The 19,662-nt window shown below is 44.0% G+C and overlaps 1 protein-coding gene and 1 long non-coding RNA gene across 6 annotated transcripts in view; one reads left to right on the top strand and one right to left on the bottom strand.

The window, feature by feature from the left end:
- Nucleotides 1–8,490, bottom strand: part of SSBP2 (single stranded DNA binding protein 2) — a 191,100-nt gene extending 182,610 nt beyond the window's left edge. For all 4 annotated transcript variants that reach the window (XM_054185299.1, XM_054185301.1, XM_054185302.1 and 1 more), the window contains exon 1: nt 8,267–8,490. In XM_054185299.1, the coding sequence (XP_054041274.1) occupies nt 8,267–8,325 (59 nt within the window). In that variant the 5' untranslated portion in view covers nt 8,326–8,490. The remainder of the gene's footprint in view (nt 1–8,266) is intronic.
- A 1,977-nt stretch (nt 8,491–10,467) lies between these two features.
- LOC128902377 (uncharacterized) lies at nt 10,468–13,866 on the top strand. Of its 2 annotated transcripts, none has more exons than XR_008463762.1 (3): nt 10,468–10,936; nt 13,234–13,323; nt 13,615–13,866. It is a non-coding gene; the product is annotated as an uncharacterized LOC128902377 (long non-coding RNA). The 2 variants fall into 2 exon arrangements; XR_008463763.1 differs by lacking the exon at nt 10,468–10,936 and adding an exon at nt 12,160–12,896.
- Nucleotides 13,867–19,662: the final 5,796 nt, after the last annotated feature.

The raw sequence follows: 19,662 nt of genomic DNA, 5'->3' as shown, positions 1-19,662 counted from the left end.
ATTCATGGAGAAAAAACATGATCTAGCTGGGTTCTTGATGGTGCCCAAAGAGGCTTTTGCAGAAAACTCTTAAAAGTAACTGTTTTGAGCAGTCACTAATTACAGGCACCCGCAGACTACCACACTAGGCTGTGCAGGATCGTGCCCTTTTCTACACCCTGAGGCTTCCTGGAGCGGTCCCTCCAAAGTGAGAGCAGTCTCTCTGAAGTGGCTCTACCTAATTACAATGCCACCCTGAATCATACAATCACACATTTGTAGTCTCCCTCCCTAAGGAAAGCAGGCTCGCGAGGTCATGCTGTGTGTAGTAAGTAAGCAAGTGTCCACCCTGGATAACTTTTGAGTTCATTTTCCAATTTCAAGTATATCCAAAAAAGAGACAGCAGTCTAAAAAAAAAATACATTTTCACAAGTTGCTTCAGCTGTTTGCTTTCACGGAAACAGCACAGCATGACCTCAAGAAGATAGATGTCCAGGAAACCAGGCTTCACTCATTCTGTAGCTCATGGGACTGCTTGTTTTCATCCTGCCGTGGGCTGATTCACAGTCTGTCCAAGGCATGCTGTACCAGGAGAGATGGCAGACTCCAGGACAGAGGGGACCATGCCACAAATGGGTCCTCCTGAGACCACCTGAAATGGTCCTCCATCTCTGGGCATGCCACAGGATGGCTCTGTGTCGTAAGCCACTCAGCTGCAACAAACTGTGCAAGAGATGAATCATTTTCTATTCCTCATCTTCTGGATGCCCGATGTGATAAAATGGCATCTCATCCTTAGAATCAGTGGCAAAAGAGACAGTGGAAGTTTTACAAGGCTACACAGCTCAAACTGGGCACCAAAAAAATCAGCAAATATTTTTGTGCAGCACCTTACTGCCATTTCTAAAACTAGCAGGCAAGTAGGAGTGGCTTGAGGCATACTTGTACAGGTTTGTGAAACTCAAAGACACCATGGTGCTGGGCACCAAAGAAACAACATATTCTTCCTCCAGGAACAGCTGTATTATGAAACAGCCAGTCAGCCATAAGGCACATACTGCATGACAGCAAAATAGCAAATTATCAAATAGCTACTCATTATGAAAACAATGCTCTATTCTGCACAATAAAAAAAACAGAGTTTTTCCAGAGGAAAAAAAATAAATCAGCGAACATGCAAATGAGGACAAAGTAAGAACAACGCTTAGTATACATCTGTATTTCCCAAGTTAAGAGAATGTTACTGAGAATGTAAGTACAACACCCAGACATGGCACTCAGACACAGACAAACTTGCTATTCCAGCTGCTTTGGAATGGCAAATCCACTCCTTCCTTCCCAAAGCTCTGACATCTCATCCGAGCTACAGGTTTTAGGACTACCACACACCTCTCTGCCATTTCAGTCAAGTCAGTATTTCATAGGTGCTGGTAGGTTTTATTTTATAGATAAGACATTTTACCCCTCAGTCTCACAGGTACTTGCTGGCAGCAAAGGAACAGTCATTTCCTAGTACCTGGAGGGACAGCATGTTCCTTCTAACTTAACAAAAACCTTCCACTTCCTGACCTGTCTCCCTGCAGGCATCGCTGCCCTGGCTCGGCTCCCTGCTTTGCACCGCGACTATTTTCCTTGTCTCGATTCACCAGCTCCCACCCAGATCTCTGATCTCATCGCTGGTCCCCTTAAGGAATAGTTCTTTTTCTTGTCTCTCCAGACCGGCCATTTCCACTCCACTTCTTCCATCATCCTTCAAGAGCTAAGCCCTGTTGTTATCTCTATGTCCTGGCATCTCAGGGCTGCAAGCTTCAACTGCTCTCCTGCCCATCAGTGCCCAGTCCCAATTTCTCTCCCCTAGCCATTCCTCTGATCCCCGTATCTGCTGTGCTCCCAGCAAAGATGAAATATTCAGTGATTACAGTTAGCAGGCTCTAAGCATATGCAAATTGATCTTTTTGAAATGGCTTGTATCCTGGCTAAATTCAGATGCTTTGTCATGCAAATGGAAAAGACACATCCCTGGAATAAAATCCCTCATCCTTTTTCAACCAGATTTCAAGGGTTTCACAGGAGAGGGCTACTATTGGACTTCCACAGTAAAAGTTGTGAGAACTTTTAAAACATTGTAAAACGCACTTCTTCTTTGTCCAATTTTCAGTATCAGCCAAAACATTTCAACTGAAATTTTACAGACACAGAAACTAAGTAAGTCAGCACAAGGCATATATAAGTCATTATAAATTTTCCACCCAAACAGTTCAAGTTTGGCAAATCTTGTTTAGCTACATGAATACTTGTGACGTTATCACATGCCTATAATTTAAGCAAAATGAATTATTAATATATACCCATTTCTGTTAATTACTGTCTCCTCCAGGAAGATTTAATTATCTCTTATCCAAGCCCAAATCATGCTCACTGTAGTCAAGAGTGCATCTGCTGTACCCACTGGGTCTAAGCAGGCTCCACAAGTCCTCGCTCTCCAGTAGCCAAACTTTGCTCGGCACTACAGAGCCTACGAAAGCTGGAATCAGACACCTCATAACCTTCATCATTAAGGAAATGCAATGGAAAAAAACCCCAAACCTTTTGTGAGCAGACCAGTTGTGTAGAGGAAGCAATGCTGAAACTGAAACGCTTTTTTTCCCTTGGTTCTTGCCAGTACAATAAATAAATGTGCTAAACTGTAGGGAAACAAATATCCCTGCCATAAGCAATACACTTAAAAGCTGGATATGTATTTCAGGATGCTCCTATACTGAAGTATGTTTCTATGCTCCACCGCAGCTATCATTCCAACTATCAGTACCTGTTAAATGTACACCACAAAAGCAATTATTCTTAGTGGCCTGAACTGCAGAACACACACTATCTGAAACACCTTCATATGCTGTCCAACTACCTACACGGTGTAGAAGAGTACCTGAAACACTGTGATCAACAATAAATACTGAGAAATAGTTACTATTTCCAGAACCTTCCCTTCTGTGCTTTGTATATTCTTCTAAAATGTCAAAAACTGTTATGTTCATAGACTCCAAAAGCAGTATACCCGCAACTTTTACAAGTTAGAATCATAGAATTGTTAGGGTTGGAAGGGACCTTAAAGATCATCTAGTTCCAACCCCACTGCCATGGGCAGGGACACCTCCCACTAGATCAGGTTGCTCAGAGCCCCATCCAGCCTGGCCTTAAAAACTTCCAGGGATGGGGCTTCCACCACCTCTCTGGGCAACCCGTTCCAGTGCCTCACCACCCTCATGGGAAAGATCTTCTTCCTAACGTCCAATCTGAATGAACCTATCTCTAGTTTTAATCCATTCCCTCTAGTCCTACCATTACCTGACATCCTAAAAAGTCCCTCACCAGCTTTCTTGTAGGCCCCCTTAAGATACTGGTAGGCCACTATAAGATCTCCTCGGAGCCTTCTCTTCTCCAGACTGAAGTTAGACCCAATGGATGAAATCAGTGCACAAACGTCAAACCTAAATTTTGTAAAACAGGCTGGATTAAACTACCAATTTTGTTTTCAAAGGAAAAAAAAAAAAAAAAAAAAGAGAGATCAATACATGTTTCACCACCTGAAACTTGAAAAACTAGCTCGCCATTTCCTGGGGATGAGCAGTAAATTTATCACTGAAGTCAATTAATTTTAATCTGTATCTTATTCTTAGGTAGCTTAAAAACATTAGGGTGGAAAAAGGTAACCTATTTTAAATTAATGCAATGTTGTCTTTCCACATTTAAAAAAAGAAAAAACCCAAAACCCAAAGAATAAAAAAAAAACATCTCCAGAAATCCACAAATCCCCAGGAGTCCTCAGAAATCTCAGTTTTCCTAAACAGCTGCAGAATCAGACCAGGAAAGCTTTGGTGAGTTTTTCCTCTATTTACAGAGAATCCTACTGGCACACACAAGAAAATGACAGAAGTTGTGTAAATTTCACGCTGCTTTCCAGCTTGGGAAGAGAGACCTACCAAGGCAGGCACCCACACCACTCATATAAAGGAGCCATACATCCGAACAGCCAACCACCCAAAGCAGACTTGAGGAGAAATAACAAAGGAAACATCTTTCTTCTTCAAAGCAGCAGCAAAGTGGAAAACACACCATTTTTCTCCATGTGCCCAACTGGCCAAGATCAAACTTAGGAGACATTTACATGCAAAAAACAGAGCAAGAATACCATGACAGCAGCAATCAAGTATTCCCACTTTGTCTACGTCCTCTCCCACACCAAGCTGAAAAATCAATCACTGACTCTAATGCTTGCTTCTATGTTATTTTGATCATGCATCTTTTCATATCAAAGTAATTCACTAATAAGTCTCTAGTGACATGGTCAGTTTTTAAACAAAATCTGCGTGTCTGCTGAGCCCCGATAAGGTAAAGGGCATCTCAGAACAGGGTATCTCTTCCACTTTAGAAGACCACTGCAAGATCAAGACAACTGAACACAAAACACGTAGTCCCTTCAGAATTTAGTTTTCCTTATGATACGTGTTCTTTTTAACTATTGTTCTATATATATTTTTCTAACTTAAAAGATTATTTATATAGAGAGAGTTCCATTTGCAAATGCCTACAGAAGTCCTGTTTGAAAAGCTACACAAAATTTGTATAGTCTGGTCCTTCTTTCTCCAAAATTACAAGTTTAGAAGGCTTTGCCAGTCAATGAGATGTCAGCAGGTCCAAGATCCTACCTGAATTAATCCAATTTTAAGGAATAAGGGGGAAAAAAAAATTGCTGTGAAGAGTAACAACAGAGGATGTTAAGAAAAAGTTAAAGTCTTCTTCCTTTTACAATGTAGATGAGGGTTATCTGCCCCTGGCACAGTACAAGTGGTGGAAGAGCTACTGTTTAATACAACTTTCCCATCCTTTATGCAATAGGGATGGCCTGAACCCAAAATTAAGTCACAGCTGTTCCAGAAAGGGAGGAAGGGGCACAACAACATTTGTGATTTTTCTTTTCGTCTTCTTCACACCTCACAGGTGTCATGCCTTCATTTTAATGTTTTACCTAGCTGTGCTGTACTATACCTCTCTGGCATAAAGTTAGGTATTATTTTTCCCGAATTCATCTATGGACACTTCACATATGTTGTTAAGCTACATAATACAGATAATTTACCCCAAAGGTCTGGCAGAAGGGACAAAGAGAAAGACCATAAAATGAACGTGATATTTGGAACTGAAAATTTGCCAAAGGCTACTATAACTGACTTGCAAAACTTGTTCATTTTAATAGAAATTACATAACCTCAAAGGACATAAATATTAAAGGCAGCATAAAGGCAGTGAGATACCATGCTACAAACGCACTTGGCACTGGATTGGTCTGTAAAATATATCACATCCTTGATTGCAAACATCATCTGAACAACACACATCATTTCCACACTTGATAAATACTCTCTTCACACCCTAGTCCCGTCACTGGCACACATCCTCATGGGGAAGAAACACTTTCCATATAATTAGGCTGTCCAAACATGAGGTACCGTATTTTTTTAAAAAATGTTATTTCCTCAATTATTAAAAGTGTTATTTTGGAGATTGGTTACTGGCTACAAATTTTAGATACTTAGAATCTGGAGGAGACACAACAGACTTAAGTTACATGTTCTGTTCTAAAAACTTCCACATTAAACATAATTATGATCCTGCTCTTCTTGATTAAGTACTTAATGTATAAGCCAAACATATATATTTTCTCTGTGGTTTTTAAATTAACACAATCTCATGGAGAAGTCAAAGCTGCATTTTTGTAGAGATATTTAACTTTTTCAAGCAGAACAAGAACTCATGCATCTCCTTGGGAGAAGCATTGCATGACTGTAAAACAATGTCATGAGTAAAAAAAAAAAAAAGTCATCACAGCCTTTTTGGATGTCAGAAAGCAAGCGTATGAATATGGCAATGATGTTATCTGATCTACTAAGAAGAAACTTAGAAAGATGTAATACAAAAAATCTGGAATGTAGACTATATAATGGCGTTTCACAGCCATAAACCAAGTCTTTAGGCTTTTTCTTTTTTTCATTAAAGGAAAGGACAGTTATGGGGGAGGAAAATGAGAGAGGAAGAGGGTGTTTCTAAATTCCCAATTGTGTTTATCCATAACTAGATGCTACCAAGAAGTTACCAATCTGTCAAGTCCGTGATTTAAGAACAATCCATTTCGGGTGTTTTGCATAAAATAATCTATACATGAGGAATTCACATTTCCAGCTGTTCGTTATAATGAGTGGGAGACAAAGTGTATTTAAATCAAACAGCACCATCTAGCAGGCCCCCCATAACTTTACTTAGGAGGGCAGATGCTACTTGGCAATAGGTCAGTTTGGCAGGCTTGCCCTGAAAATTATTAAGCATTTTCATACCACATGAGATATTATGTGCTTTATGGCAGCAAGAATCCAGGAGAAAAATCAGCTACCACGAAACAAGACTGAAAACAGTTTAAAGTTTCATCCCTAGGACCAGAACAGTTGTGTGTGCGGCTTGTACTGGGTAGTTTTTGTAAAGGAGAATTATAAGAACATGATTTTCATCTAATCTAACAAAGAGCAGCCCTATAGATTTATCTTATCTAGTCCCACCGTGCGATCCTATTATGCCCTTCAGGAACTTACCAACTGTAGCGACAAACACCAGCAACTATGTAGTACAAGAAAATGGTTTAACTGTGTAATTTTCCTATACCAAATAAACAATGCTGCCACTAGCCACTTAAGCAATTATTTTTAAAATTAGTCGTACATAGGAGTAAGAAGTGCCACTAGTTGATTAGATTTTAGTGCCCAAGTTGTGTCTCCCACTCTATCTCAGCAATTAACGTTTCATGTCAGTGCTGCCTCTGTCTTCCTCTACCTTCCCGTGGCAAAGTTACATGTGAAATTCCCAGACATAACACTTTAAATTTCCCCTCGCATCTCCCTCTCCTGTAGCAAGAGAGATGCCTGGCCTGCTGCTGTTCCAGGAAGCACACATGCCAGTCTCTGGAATTAGGAAGTCCCTAAAATACTGTAGGAAAAAAAAAAAAAAAAAAAAAAAGACCCAACCAAAAAAAAACTTTTAGGTGAAGGTTCACGACAAACTGCCCGAAGGGAAACTCATCAACCGTTCCTGGAGTATTGAGCCTGGTGTTTGGTGCAATTTATTTTGGAGCAATAATGCGATTTTTGAAGCCAAGGGGTGCAAACCTGGTCTCTGTCCGAAGGTCTCCATCTCCGGACACCCTCAGCAGCCTCACCCCGACCTTCCCCAGCCTGAAGCCACCTCCTCCCCCCCTCACACGGGCTTCCCACCCCCCAACCTTCACCACCGCCACCTCCTCCCCGGCCTCAGTCACGCCAAGAAGCACTACAGACAACTTAAAGAGACGCCGGCCATTCCAAAAAAACACTCGTTTTCCTCCCCAGTTCTTGCCCCGGGGAGAAGGGGGGGTCTGCCCGCCGCATCCCGCCGGGCAGCACGGACCGGGGGGGTGGTCCCGCTGGCTCTCCCCCCGCTCCCGAGAGCCCTGCGTTTACACGGGGAGGGGGAGAGGGGAAAAAAAAAATAAGGAAAAAAAAATAGGAAAAAAAAAGAAAGGAGCCCTCGCGCGGTTCAGCTGGAGATTTTATTCGGAGGAGAAAAAAAAAAAAAAAAGTAGTTTTCGCAGGCTGTTTCGGCCCCAGCCGGATTCAGGCCAAGGGGGTGCGAGGGAGCCCCGCCGCGCACCCGCACCCCCCATAAAACCGAATAAAACAGGCGGGGATGTGGATGCGGGGGGTGCGTGCCCACCCCGGCAGCACCTTTGTCTGGCGGGGCGGGAGCTGGGGCGCGGTGTCCCCCCCGTGTACCCCCGCAGAACAATGCGGGCCGAGGCCGCCGGGCCGCGCCGTCCCGGCTAAAAGTTGCCAAGCCGCGAGTTGGGAAGCGGCGGGCGGGCGACCCCCCGTCCCCGTGTCCCCGTTTCTCTTTGTTACCCAAGTTGTCCCGGCACCTTGCGGCCCCGGCGACGAAGCGGAGGAAGCCCGGCGCCGCTCGCCCCGCGGAAGGGGACTGGGCTAGCCCGCTGCGGGCCCCTCGCCCGGCCGCCGCTGTCCCGCTGAGGGGAAGCCCTCCACCCACACCCCTCTTCCGCGGGCCCGGCAGCGCGGCCGCCGGCCCCCTCACGCCGGCCCGGTCCGGCCTCCCGCCGCGCCCGCCGGCAGCAAAGTTACTTTGTGCGGCCGCGTAAGGGCGCATCCCGCCGGCGCGGAGCGGCGCGGGTCGGCCCGCTGGGGCTGTACTCACTTCTCCCTGGCCTGGCTGTCGGACGGGACGCTGCTGTTGCTCTTGCCTTTGCCGTACATGCCTGCGGAGAGCTCCGACTGTCACGCACCTGTCAACCCATCACAGCCTCCCCGGGAACAGCCCCGTCACCATGGAGACGCCGCCACACACACACACCATTGGCCGGCCGGCCGGCCAGGCACGCCCCCCGCGCCGTGATCGACAGGCGGAGACCCTGACGGGCTGCTCCCTCCTCCTCTCCCCCCCCCCCGCCCGGCTCCTCCTCTCCCCCCCCGCTCGCGCTCTCCCTTCCCCGGCGCAAGGGGGAATTAGAAACGGTTCTAGAAGGATTTTAAACAACCGGCTGTTCCCAGCGCCCGCCGCCCCGCCCGCCGCCGCTGCCGGCGAGGGAGAGCGCGGCGGCGAGCCGCAAACTGCGGACCGGACTCGCTCCGGCAGCCGGCGCCGCCAGCTAGCCCCGCCGCCTACCCTCCTTCCCTCCCTCCCCGGCCCCTTCGCTGCCCGCAGCCGGCCACCCCCGTCAGCTCCCCCGCTCGTCTCAGGGTACCCCCCGGCCCGTCAGAGCCACCCCCCCTACACCTGCCCCCCATTCCCTCAGCGCCCCTCGGGGCTCGGCCCGGCCCCTCAGGGCCACCTCCACACCCGCCCATCGCCCCCCATTCCCTCAGGGCTCACCCCGGCCCCTCGGAGCCAGCCCCCCGCACCTGCCCATTGCCCCCCATTCCCTCAGCGCCCCTCAGGGCTCGCCCCGGCCCCTCAGGGCCACCCCCACACCTACCCGCTAACTCCATTCCCTCAGCGCCCCTCAGGGCTCACCCTCCCACCAGCCCCCCCGCCCCCCGTTCCCTCTGCGCTCCTCAGGGCTCACCCTCCCACCTGCCCATCGCCCCCCATTCCCTCAGCGCCCCTCGGGGCTCGCCCGGCACCTCAAAGCCACCCCCACACCCACCCATCGCCCCCAGTTCCCTCAGCGCCCTTCAGCGTTCGCCCCACACCGCCCCCCTTGTTCCCTCAGCGCCCCTCAGGGCTCGTCCCGGCACCTCAGAGCCACCCCCCCCACCTGGCCACCCCTCCCCGTTCCCTCAGGAGGGTCAGAGCCTTCCCCCCAGACTATGGAAGGGCAAGGTCGGGCCGAGGGGACCTTCCCTGTCACGGGAGGGCCAGCCCCGTGTGGAGGGGGCTCGCCGCGGCGACCTGGCCACTCTCTGGCAGCAACTTGGGCCTCCCGGGCTGGAGCCCAGACCGGCCCTCGGCGGCGGGAGGCGGGGAGGAAACGTTTCCTGAACCAACACGGCCTGTCTTAGAAAAGCTTAAAAAAAAACAAAAAACAAAACACCAAAAAAAAACCCCACACCACCAAAAAAACAACCCCCAAAAAAACCCGTCTAAAGAAAATTCAAGGAAATGCTTTGATTTTTTTAAAGGTACATTGCAAATAATTGTGTGCTCCAGAGAGATGATGGGAAGAGAGCGACTGATCTACCCTGTGTGTATCTTGGCATCTTGCACACTGGGTAAACCACCCTGGTTTGGGACAACACAACCGCGGGGCCCTTTTATTACTTGGGGTTTTTTTGAAGTACCCCATTCTCTGGATTTTTTATTTTATTTTTTTCCCCTTCCTGCTAAAAGTATAATCCCAAATTTTGCAGATGTTGATACCTGCTTATCTTTACACACGTCTGACTAATCTTGTAAACCTCCTCATGTGTGTAACCCATGGGGGCTTTTGGTGTTTAATGTCAGGCCCTCGGAGCGCTTTTTTTGGTCAGCCCGGGTTGTAAATACAGCCATCTCCCTGTTGTGCTGGCAGGCAAAGGTCAGGAACAACAAGCGCCACGCAAAATGCGAGGAGGCAAGTTGTAGGAGGCACAGACCACCAGCATCTGTTTATCATTGTTGGAGCTGCGGGGGGGGGGGGGGGGGGGGGGGAAATCCTCTGGATTTTGAGCTGCTAGAGCGAAGGAAACGGTTGGTGAGGTGAAATTGTAGGGGGGGGCAGATTAAGAGAGTCTTGATGAGCGACTGGAACAAATTAGCGATGGCATAGCAGAGGCAAGAGGAAGGAGAAGAGAGGCTGAAGAGCCCGAGGTGCTTGTAGCTGCACATGGGCAATTCCCCGTCACAGCGCCGGGTGTGTGGGATGTGCGACTCACTGCAACCATTTGTGAGATTAAAGCACACATAAAGCACAACAAAAGCCATCCTTGTGCCAAAGTTGGTTGCCTGTCTCAGGCTTTCACCCTGCTCTGTTTTTTTGAATTGACAAGTCGGTGGGAGAGAGTGGTTGGAGTGGGTCTCGTGCAGGATGTGCTTTCCATGCAGCGGTCACCCTGGTATCCACATTGTGGCAGGACCGAAGCTCCCGCCCACTTCCAAGTTACGCCAGTGAAACCAGAGGAAGAACGATGCGCACGGTGGCAACAGCCAGTTCTGGTGGGGGAATAAAGTAAATGGGAAATGGCAGGAGAAAACGAGTGAAGAAGGAGCGAAGGAAAGGGTAGGAGAAGCTAACAGAGGAAATGAAGGAGGCGAAAATGGCCATGGGTGAGGACAAAAAAAGAAAAGAATTACAAGAACAATGCAGACTGAATTTGGGTGATAAAAGAGGAAAGAGACAAGGGAGAGAATCTGAGAAGGGCACGTTAATGAAGCATGAACCAAAGGAAGGTATTTTTCCCCCATTCAAACGAAATAATGCTTATATGTCTTGTACCATGGAGTTCAGGTGGAGGCTAGCCATGTGACTGATCGCATTCAGTGTGAATACAGGTAGCAGAAAATGGTACAAAGAACGGCAGAGAAAGAATCAGGACAGAGAACAAAGAAGGGCTTGGGCTGTGGGTAAAATGTAAAAAAATAAGAGTTGCCGAGGGAAGGAAAAGAGTGAACATGGATACCCTTGGGCAAACACACAAAGGATACACACAAAGGATAGTTGACACTTAGTTTGCGACAGGATCGTCATAATCCAGAGTACAATTTTCATCTAAATATTTGCTTGCCCTTGTGGCAGAGCTGTTATCATCCCATCAGACACCTTGACTACCTCCCTTCTAAGGCTCTGTAGAGCCACCCATCAGCCATAGTATCAGCACTGCTTTCACATGAAACTGATAACAATGGTGAAATCATTCCTGGGCAAGGCAGTCATCTTTGCATCTTCTTTGTTTTTTTCCCCTGTGAAATCTCTTGTTTGCCTCAATAGTTTTGATTGATTTGTTTGTGGTTTGAAGGGTGGGGGGTTATTTTGAGAAGATGGCTATGTCAGTGTTGGGTCAGCCTTGTATGGGGAAAAGTTGTGCTGGAAAAGGACAATGTTGAGATGTTTCCTAAAAATGCAATCATGAGATTGCTGTAATGTCCTTAGATACGTATTCCGTGACAAGATTTTAACAGCTGAAAACACTTTGTTATTTTTCTTCACGTACTTTATTTGCATTCTTGTGATTTATTTTGGTCTGCAAATGCCTTGCATGTTCATAGATAGAATTTTGAGTTGGGTCTGAGTGGAAGGAACTTTGGGAGGGCAGGGGTAGACGCTCGGACATGAGGAGGATGGCTCTGTCCCCGATGACAATGTTAAAACTCCTCCTCTTTACAGGTCTGGTTCCCAGGCTACCGTTCAAGTTCAGGTGATGACTTTGTAATTTTGCTTAGAGTTCCTTCAGTGGAAAATACAGAAATAGTGCTGGTACTTATTTATTATGCATATGAAAAATAGAGCACAAAAAGGAAAAAAGTACTCAGGACTCTGCTGTAGATTTGCCAGGCTAATGTTACCACTGCCTTGGCAGGAATGCTATCATGGTGTATTATCTATCAGCCTCACGCAAACAAAACATTATCGCGTGGATACAAAAGTTTGCTTAGTAAGCAGGTAAATTAATATGAAAACATCCAAATAGTCTTATGAAGTTTTATGTGCCATTAATGCTTTCTTAAAGTGTTTATATGTGTATTATATCTGTGTATCTGTGCCCTTGCTCCAATCATTTTGAGCACAAACACTGCTCTTAGCAGCAGCACTTGTATCTCATGAGGCCAATATTGTAATTAATGAGATTCGAGGCACAAATACAGAGACAAATTTAAGTTTCTAGTATCAGAAATGAAGATGCAGTGTTTGTTAAAAAGGGGGATGAAGGGGTGGCAGTACTTTAAAGCTTCTCGGTCCGACACTGGAAAGGAATTCACAATGTATTTTTAGAGTGTTATAAAAATCTCTTACATAATGCTGATTAATTCTTGGGTTTTAGGGAAGAGCACTGGGCTTTGTGTGTAAGAGTGTTGACCAGCTAAGCCACTGAAAAGGGCTGGTTTGGGCTGGATTTTTTTTTTTTAAACTTCTTGGACACAGAAAGCTGCAATTATTCAATTATTACAGGATTTTGCCTTTGTTTGGGCGTGTATGAATATTTTTCTGGAAACTGCGTCTTATTCTTGGAAGTCTTTATCGTTTTAAAACATATGTTATGTTATATCACCCTGTCTGAGATACAGGATAGCTACAAACTGGGTGGGTTTTTTTCCCTCTCTCTTACTGCAGCTAGTTACATTATGGATTAACATTAAGAATGTCTGCAGTGAAACATTACTTGTGTGGCTGTATAAGACTTACTTAAACAATGTAACTTATGTTAAAGGATCGTGGTTTTCTGCATATACTTACAGTAACATATACAATTACTATATAGTTCTGCACATTCTGTTGATTTTCAAAATCATCAGTTAATCTAACTGGCAGGTTTCACACAGCTCTTAACAAAGGGCTGTTCAGGAAATTAAGTCAGTAACTGGTTCTCCCTTATTTTAATTCTAGTTATATATAGTTATTGTTGTGTAGCTGGGAAGATTTTTTGGAGAAGGTATCATGGGAAAGAGACACTTTTGTTTGGTCTTTTTCAACTGATACATGACCATGGCAGCTTTGAAGCCTTTCTGAGGAATCTTTCCTCCTTCTGCAGGACGTTTAATCTTTCTGTGGAGTTTCTAACTATGAACTCATTCTGCAGACTTTCATTCTTGTGCCATACAGATGAGTAAGAATTGCTCAGGTGAGTGAGATGAGCCCTAAATCATTATCAGAGAATGAAGATAGGAGGAATGCATGGGTCACAAGAGCAAAACAAAAGCTTTATTTGTCCCTCTTTTCAAGTTGGGAGGAAATAAAAGTAATTACAGCGCAGTAGTAGGGAGGGATGAACCTTATGGGTCCCTTCCAACTTGAGATATTCTGTGAATTCTATGATTCCGGGTCTCAAAGAAAGGCTTACTAATAACCTGCTTGTCACGCAGGTCTCCTGCTAGCTAGGGCTCTCTCTTTCCCTCCATGATACCTTTTATAGGTGTTTCTGCAGCTCTCCTGGAAGGAGTCTCCAGCACCACAGAAAGCCAAGGCTGTTCTGCCGTACTTGGTTGCCTGAATTCTTCTTTCCTGCTAAAGGATACTTGTCCTGTGAGATGCAAAGCCGCTCACTGAAGGGAGCTGGGGACATCTTCCAGCACAGAGCTACAGGAGGCAAGGATGTTTTGCAGCCTCCTGTGACACAGTTCATCCATGAAGGGGCCAGGGAGAACCTGACTAGGTTCAGCTTAAAAATAAAACTTGGTAAGAATAAAACTTTCGTTAGTTCATTGCTCTCGCTGATGATGATATGGTTGCTTGCACATGTAAGTAAGTACTCTAGCTTCCCGTTTGTGTACACATGCAATGCAGAGTATCAGAAATTATCTGTAAAGGGCACACAGTGAGGCACAGTTCTGAATCTTAGCTCACATAATGGAAAAAAACACGTTTCTGAGTACTGGTTTCTTCCATATTAGCTCTTATGACTTCATTCTCTGGTGTCTTATGTGGTTTCAGATCTCCCTGATGCTGTTTCCACTGGAGGGGCTTTCACAACCTCTCGCTCGCTCACATACACACAGATGCTCACGTGTGTGCCTTCTCTGGTGCTGGCTAAGGGTTGAACTCATGTTGCCTCTCATGCAGAAAAGCTCAGATACGGTCTTCCTTTCCTCCCCAGCCATGTATTTTCACTTATAGAACTAGAATTGCTAATTTTTTGTCAAATTTTGTTGATAATTGGGTAATGGGTTAAAATTATGACTGACATACACTTAAACACCCGCAGCATGTGGGATTGCCCTCATTTCTTTGGTTAGCATGGCTAAAACTGGTTGTTTTCAGCTATCTGACTGAAACTATATGTTACCAGACAACCCAGTCTGTGGAAAAAAAAAAAAAATAGTTCATAGCCTCAGTTATTCATCATTTGAAGGATAGCTGAAAGTCACCATTGCTGGGTCAGTCATGTGTCACATCAGGAATATGATTCTGTGTCCTGTATGTGCCAATAACTAGAAGAAAAACAGCTTCAAAACTGGGGATATAGGTGGATGTGAGGCTAAATTGGACCCCAATCCTACACAAATCTCCACATGGGTAGATCTGTCTTTACATGATGTAGGTGCAGGGATTTGAAGGTAAGAATTTTACTGCCGTAGTGCCTCAGCTGCCCCTTTTAGCATTTAGTGCTATGCTAAAAAAAACCCAAAAACAAACAAGAAATCACATTAGCAGAATCAAAACTGCTGTTAGCAAAATCAAAATTGCTTTTATTTGCAGGGTCACTACACTCAGCAATATGTTACAGAAAAATGATGAACCCAGTATGGAGTTGGTGATAATTCCTTAGTTGGTTTGACATATGCAGACTGCTGTTGACTTCAACAGGCTTATTTAACACATTTGTTTCTTTTGGGTTTAGGATTAGTCGAAATGCAATTTTGTGAAGGTATACCAGTGAGGTTGCGTTTCATGGGCTGTAGGCCTAGAGTTGCAGGCTTGGGGTTGCACAGGTGCATCAACAGAAGGACTTTGGCTTTAGCCAGCAATAAACCGCAATTAGGGCAAATAACCTCTTCAGAACTCTTAACATTTTTACATTTATTAAATTCTGTTGGTTTAAAAAAAAAAAAAAAAGATTCCCAAGCAAGCAGTAGCACTCAAAGTGAAGATCTGGGAAAATAAATGGCCAAAGCTATCATACTGTGACAGCTTTGGCAAACCTTTACACAGTTTTATAAAACAAACACATGTGATGTTCTATTCTCTGGGTAGATCTTTACATTAGAAGTTCATACTTAACACAAAAGATGAATAAAATGGTTCTCTCTCTCTGTATATTTACTGAGCACATATTGGTGAATTAAATATCATCGCAGTGGTGTACCATATCAGCCATGCTCTATCAACACATGCAAACGTTCAGCAGTTTTGTGGAACTTTTCTGCCTTCTTTGATATGTATAACTCAGGGAAGATATGGGAGATGTGTTGTGCACTTGATATGCAAAGGAGCCAATTTCTCTGGATCTCAAGAATCATAGAAAATAAAATCATTGTCTGGGGGCTTGCTCTTCTCTTCAACAAGTATGACATATGCCAGTGGACTCTGATAGCTGAGTGTTAATTCATTTGCTTTCAACACGAACATTTGAGCTGCTTCTGCTTTTTATGAACTATTTGAGGTTTTCATGTTCAGTTAGGAATAGATATATTGAAAACTGCTACAATTTCATCCTGTTTTGGACCTGGAGCCCAAGGAGAGGGTGTCAGTGATTAAAAACACTGGCACATAGCAAATCAAAGTTATACCAGATCTGACTGATTGTTTAACAGCTGGCCAATAGCAGTGTTAAAAGTAAGAAAGAAAACCACAGCATTATTCATTAATTTGTACTTATATATGTTTTGTTTCTTTTAAACTTCCAAGAGAACACAGATTCATAAATGAACAAAACTATTACAGGAATATAAACCACAGAACCTTCCCCAAAAGCCAGCAAAATAACAAGGAAAATTGATTAAAAATGCTTGATAGTGTGTGGAACCAAGAAAGAAAAAAAAAAGGAAGATGATGTTGATTATTTCTCACAGAAGCCTTCACTGAACCAAAAGTAGATGTAGAACTTACTTCGTCAATATCCTTTGGCTTTCCATGGGTATCTGAGAGATATGAGGAACTGCAGCAAAATCAGCCCCTCTTAGAACCGTGTGTTACAGGCACAGTTACACCAGAGGGACCAAATTACAGCCTTTTCATTCTGCGTTCTCTATAGGTAAAGGGTAAAGCAGGGTTATAATGGGGTGTAGGCAGTGTCACAGCCCCGGGGATGAACTAGCTTGGCAGGGGAACCCTTTAACTCAGAAGTTATTTAAACTTCTGTGGTAATAGTACCAGGGGATTGTGAAGATATTTTGCTACTTAGGTTCATCTTTGATTCAACATTTCTTGGTTTCTATTTGGAATAGGTAAACAGGTAAAAGGCAAGCATACTCTGTAATGTTAACACGTGAATATTGTTTCAGAGATTTGTTTTGGGTTTGTGCAGCAGATTGTTTTGTGAGACAGAGCCTTTTATAGAAACCAGACTATTACTTGTATTCTTTGGCATTTCCATTTATGAAAGCTACTCATGTTTACACACATACACACACACACACAGACACGATATTGTTAATATATATTGTTCATCTGGTAAGGAAGAAATGAAAAAAGAAATTGATACCAGTCTGCATATGTGTTCAAAAGCTTAGTGAATTCTTCAGGCTCTGCTCTGGATCAGATTTCATGAAACTGCAATAAAAAAAATCCTTTTTTACCTTGTCTTTGTGTGTTCTGAGGTGAGTTTGTAAGGTTTGAATTACTAGGTAATCACCAAGAAGTCTCCTTTTCATGAGCCTGCAGCTGGGAAATGGACAGTTTAATATTAATGGAAAGAACAAACTCTCCTTTCTCTCCCCTTTCTTCTCTGCTCTTCTGCTTCATCATTTTCTTCTCTAAGGTCCCTATCCTGAAAATGCCCTTATGGAAGTCCAGGATGAACTACAAAACAAGAACAGAGCACAGTTTTTCAAAATCCCATTTACCAACTTCTGTGAGTGTCATATGACGCTAACTTATGAATATTCACGATCGAAAAATCCAATTCATTGATGTATCTGCAATTATTTATTCAACTCAGAAACTAATTTGACGTGAATCTGCAGGCTTTCTTTCTGAAATACTTATGAAATACTCTGCCATCACCATGCCAGGGGGAGGTATGGAAATAATCACTGCTGGCTTCAAAATGAAGAAAAATATTAAACGTTTATTGAAAATGAATAGGCACAAAAGATGATTGAATTTTAGTAGAAGTAAACAGTAGCACAGTGTCTGTAATATGGTATGTATCCACACCTGCACTCTCTGTGCAGCATGAATACCTTTAAAGATGCCATTAACTTCCATCGTTTAATGTTGTATCTAAGAAGGTTTCTGGTTAATACACCTCCCACTGCTCTTCACCTCTAGATCTGTTCTGGCTTTACTTTCAAACAGGTTGAGCAAGGAATTGAAGTTAATTGCCGAAGTTTAGCACATCACAATTTCTTAGATTAAAGGACACTTACTCATATTCTCTCTCATTTAAGACAACTGCTGGAAATGCAGTGTGATGAATGAGAGAGGACAACCTCAATGCAGGCTCTCCAGGGACTGCTAGGTCTAAAGTTAACCCTTTTGGGGCTTTCTAGCACAAAGGAACTCTTTGCACGCAAAGGGATGTAAGAGCCTTTTGGGAGACTATGGAAGTCATGGGACTGGACTGAACTGAAAGCTCCAAAAGGTTTCCCACTTCTCCATTTCTGGATATAAACCAGTATATTTGAATGAAAACCTTTGCTAATGACTCGTCTGCTGGTTTCTTGAGTTATGCTTACCATATCTAAGTCTGGTGGTGTTATTTAGGGAGCTGAACTGAACGAACTCTTCTGACCTCTTGCTTTGGCCCACGAGAGATTTGTTTGCGCAGGCAGAGTGGCTCTCATGGTTGAAGCCACTTGCTTTCTCCCCAGGTGGTCTTTCTGTCCAAGCAAGTTGGTACTGCGGATCCTTGAGGAGAATCAAGTCCTGTTCCAAGCAGCTGCAACAGAGAAAGTTACAAATGAATTCCTGAACAAGGGAACAGAGATGCCTTAGGGCTGTATTAGAAACAGTGGCTTCTCCCATCTGTTCTCTGCTGTTGAGTTCTCCACATACTTGCTGCTGGTAGGCTGGCTGGCATGGTAGTTTCCTAGGATATCTGAGTAAGAAGCATTTAAGGTGAACGGTGTTATTTAAAATATCTTTCTTTTATTGTTTTTCATACCCAAGGTCAAAATTTATAGCCCAGCTCCATGATGCTTACCTGACCTGTGGTAGCCTTTTTTCCCTGGTGATTTAAAAGTGGTATGGAGAAGCAGAGATGTTTTAATTTCTTCCATTTCCTTTTTCTTTTTCTTTATTTTTTTTTTTTTTTCATTCTCTTCTGCCCTTAAAAAAAAAGAAACCACCCCAGAACATTCCTCCAGTAGCACAAGACATGTCTGACTGGTGCATCCCAAGTTATAGATTTTAGTAATGTGCATTAAGAGGTGTGTTTTTGATATGACTGTTGATAATATACAAGAGTGCAGGGTAGGAAGGCAGCTCTTGAAAAGCTCCTCCCTGGCCTGGAAGGGCATCATGTCCAATTATGACAACTTACTTAATTCCAGACATTGGTAAACGAACAGGGATGTGGAAGGGCATGTATATGAAAGAGGAGGACTTTTTAATCTTGCAAGCTGGCCTCGGGGGTTTTGGTTCAGAAACAGACAAGAGTTATATAGAATTCCCAGAATACAGCTGGTGCACCCATAACTGCATTGACTATAATAGGATTTTTTACTGTGCTAGGAATGAAATATTGGGCTCTCATTGTTATCTTTCCTTGTGCAGCTGTAAAGAATTTATTTGTGAGTTTTACAATATGCAGAGGTGGTTCCTTTGTACCCTTTTTCAATAAAGTTGAAATGCCAAAAGTTTTTGGTTTCTTATTACTCTCTTTGCCCAGTACAAAACCCTTGTAGCAATCCGTCTGTCCTGTCGTGAACCTTTTCTGAAAGAGACCATTTTAATTTTCCTCCGTAGCTGGTCCTTCTTATGCCATTTTCAGTTAGGCCCACCAGCAGGTTGAGCTCAACAAGCTTATGCCAGACTAGTGAGACATGTGTTAATGGCTCTGAAAAGCTACATTATTTTATCTCTTCTTGACAAGACTCTGGGTCATACCTCAGATTTTAGGCATACTCTTTCCGTGTATTGAAATTTCTTGTAAGCCTGAAGTGTCCCACCTTCAAATGGAAAAAAAAGTGATACATGAACATGGGGATAAAAATGTTTCACTAGAAGAGAACACCTCAGTTGCTCAAAATAGGAAGGAATTGGGGAACCATTTAATTTCCAAGTGCTAGCTTTCTCCCTGGTCTTTCTGTAAGACTACCATGCTTTAAAGATTTTGGCCCTGATTTCTCATTGCCATAAG

Source organism: Rissa tridactyla, chromosome Z (assembly GCF_028500815.1).
Source record: "Rissa tridactyla isolate bRisTri1 chromosome Z, bRisTri1.patW.cur.20221130, whole genome shotgun sequence".
Classification (NCBI taxonomy): Eukaryota; Metazoa; Chordata; class Aves; order Charadriiformes; family Laridae; genus Rissa; species Rissa tridactyla.
Note: the sequence above shows the minus strand (reverse complement) of the source record. Positions and strands in the feature narration are given on the sequence as shown.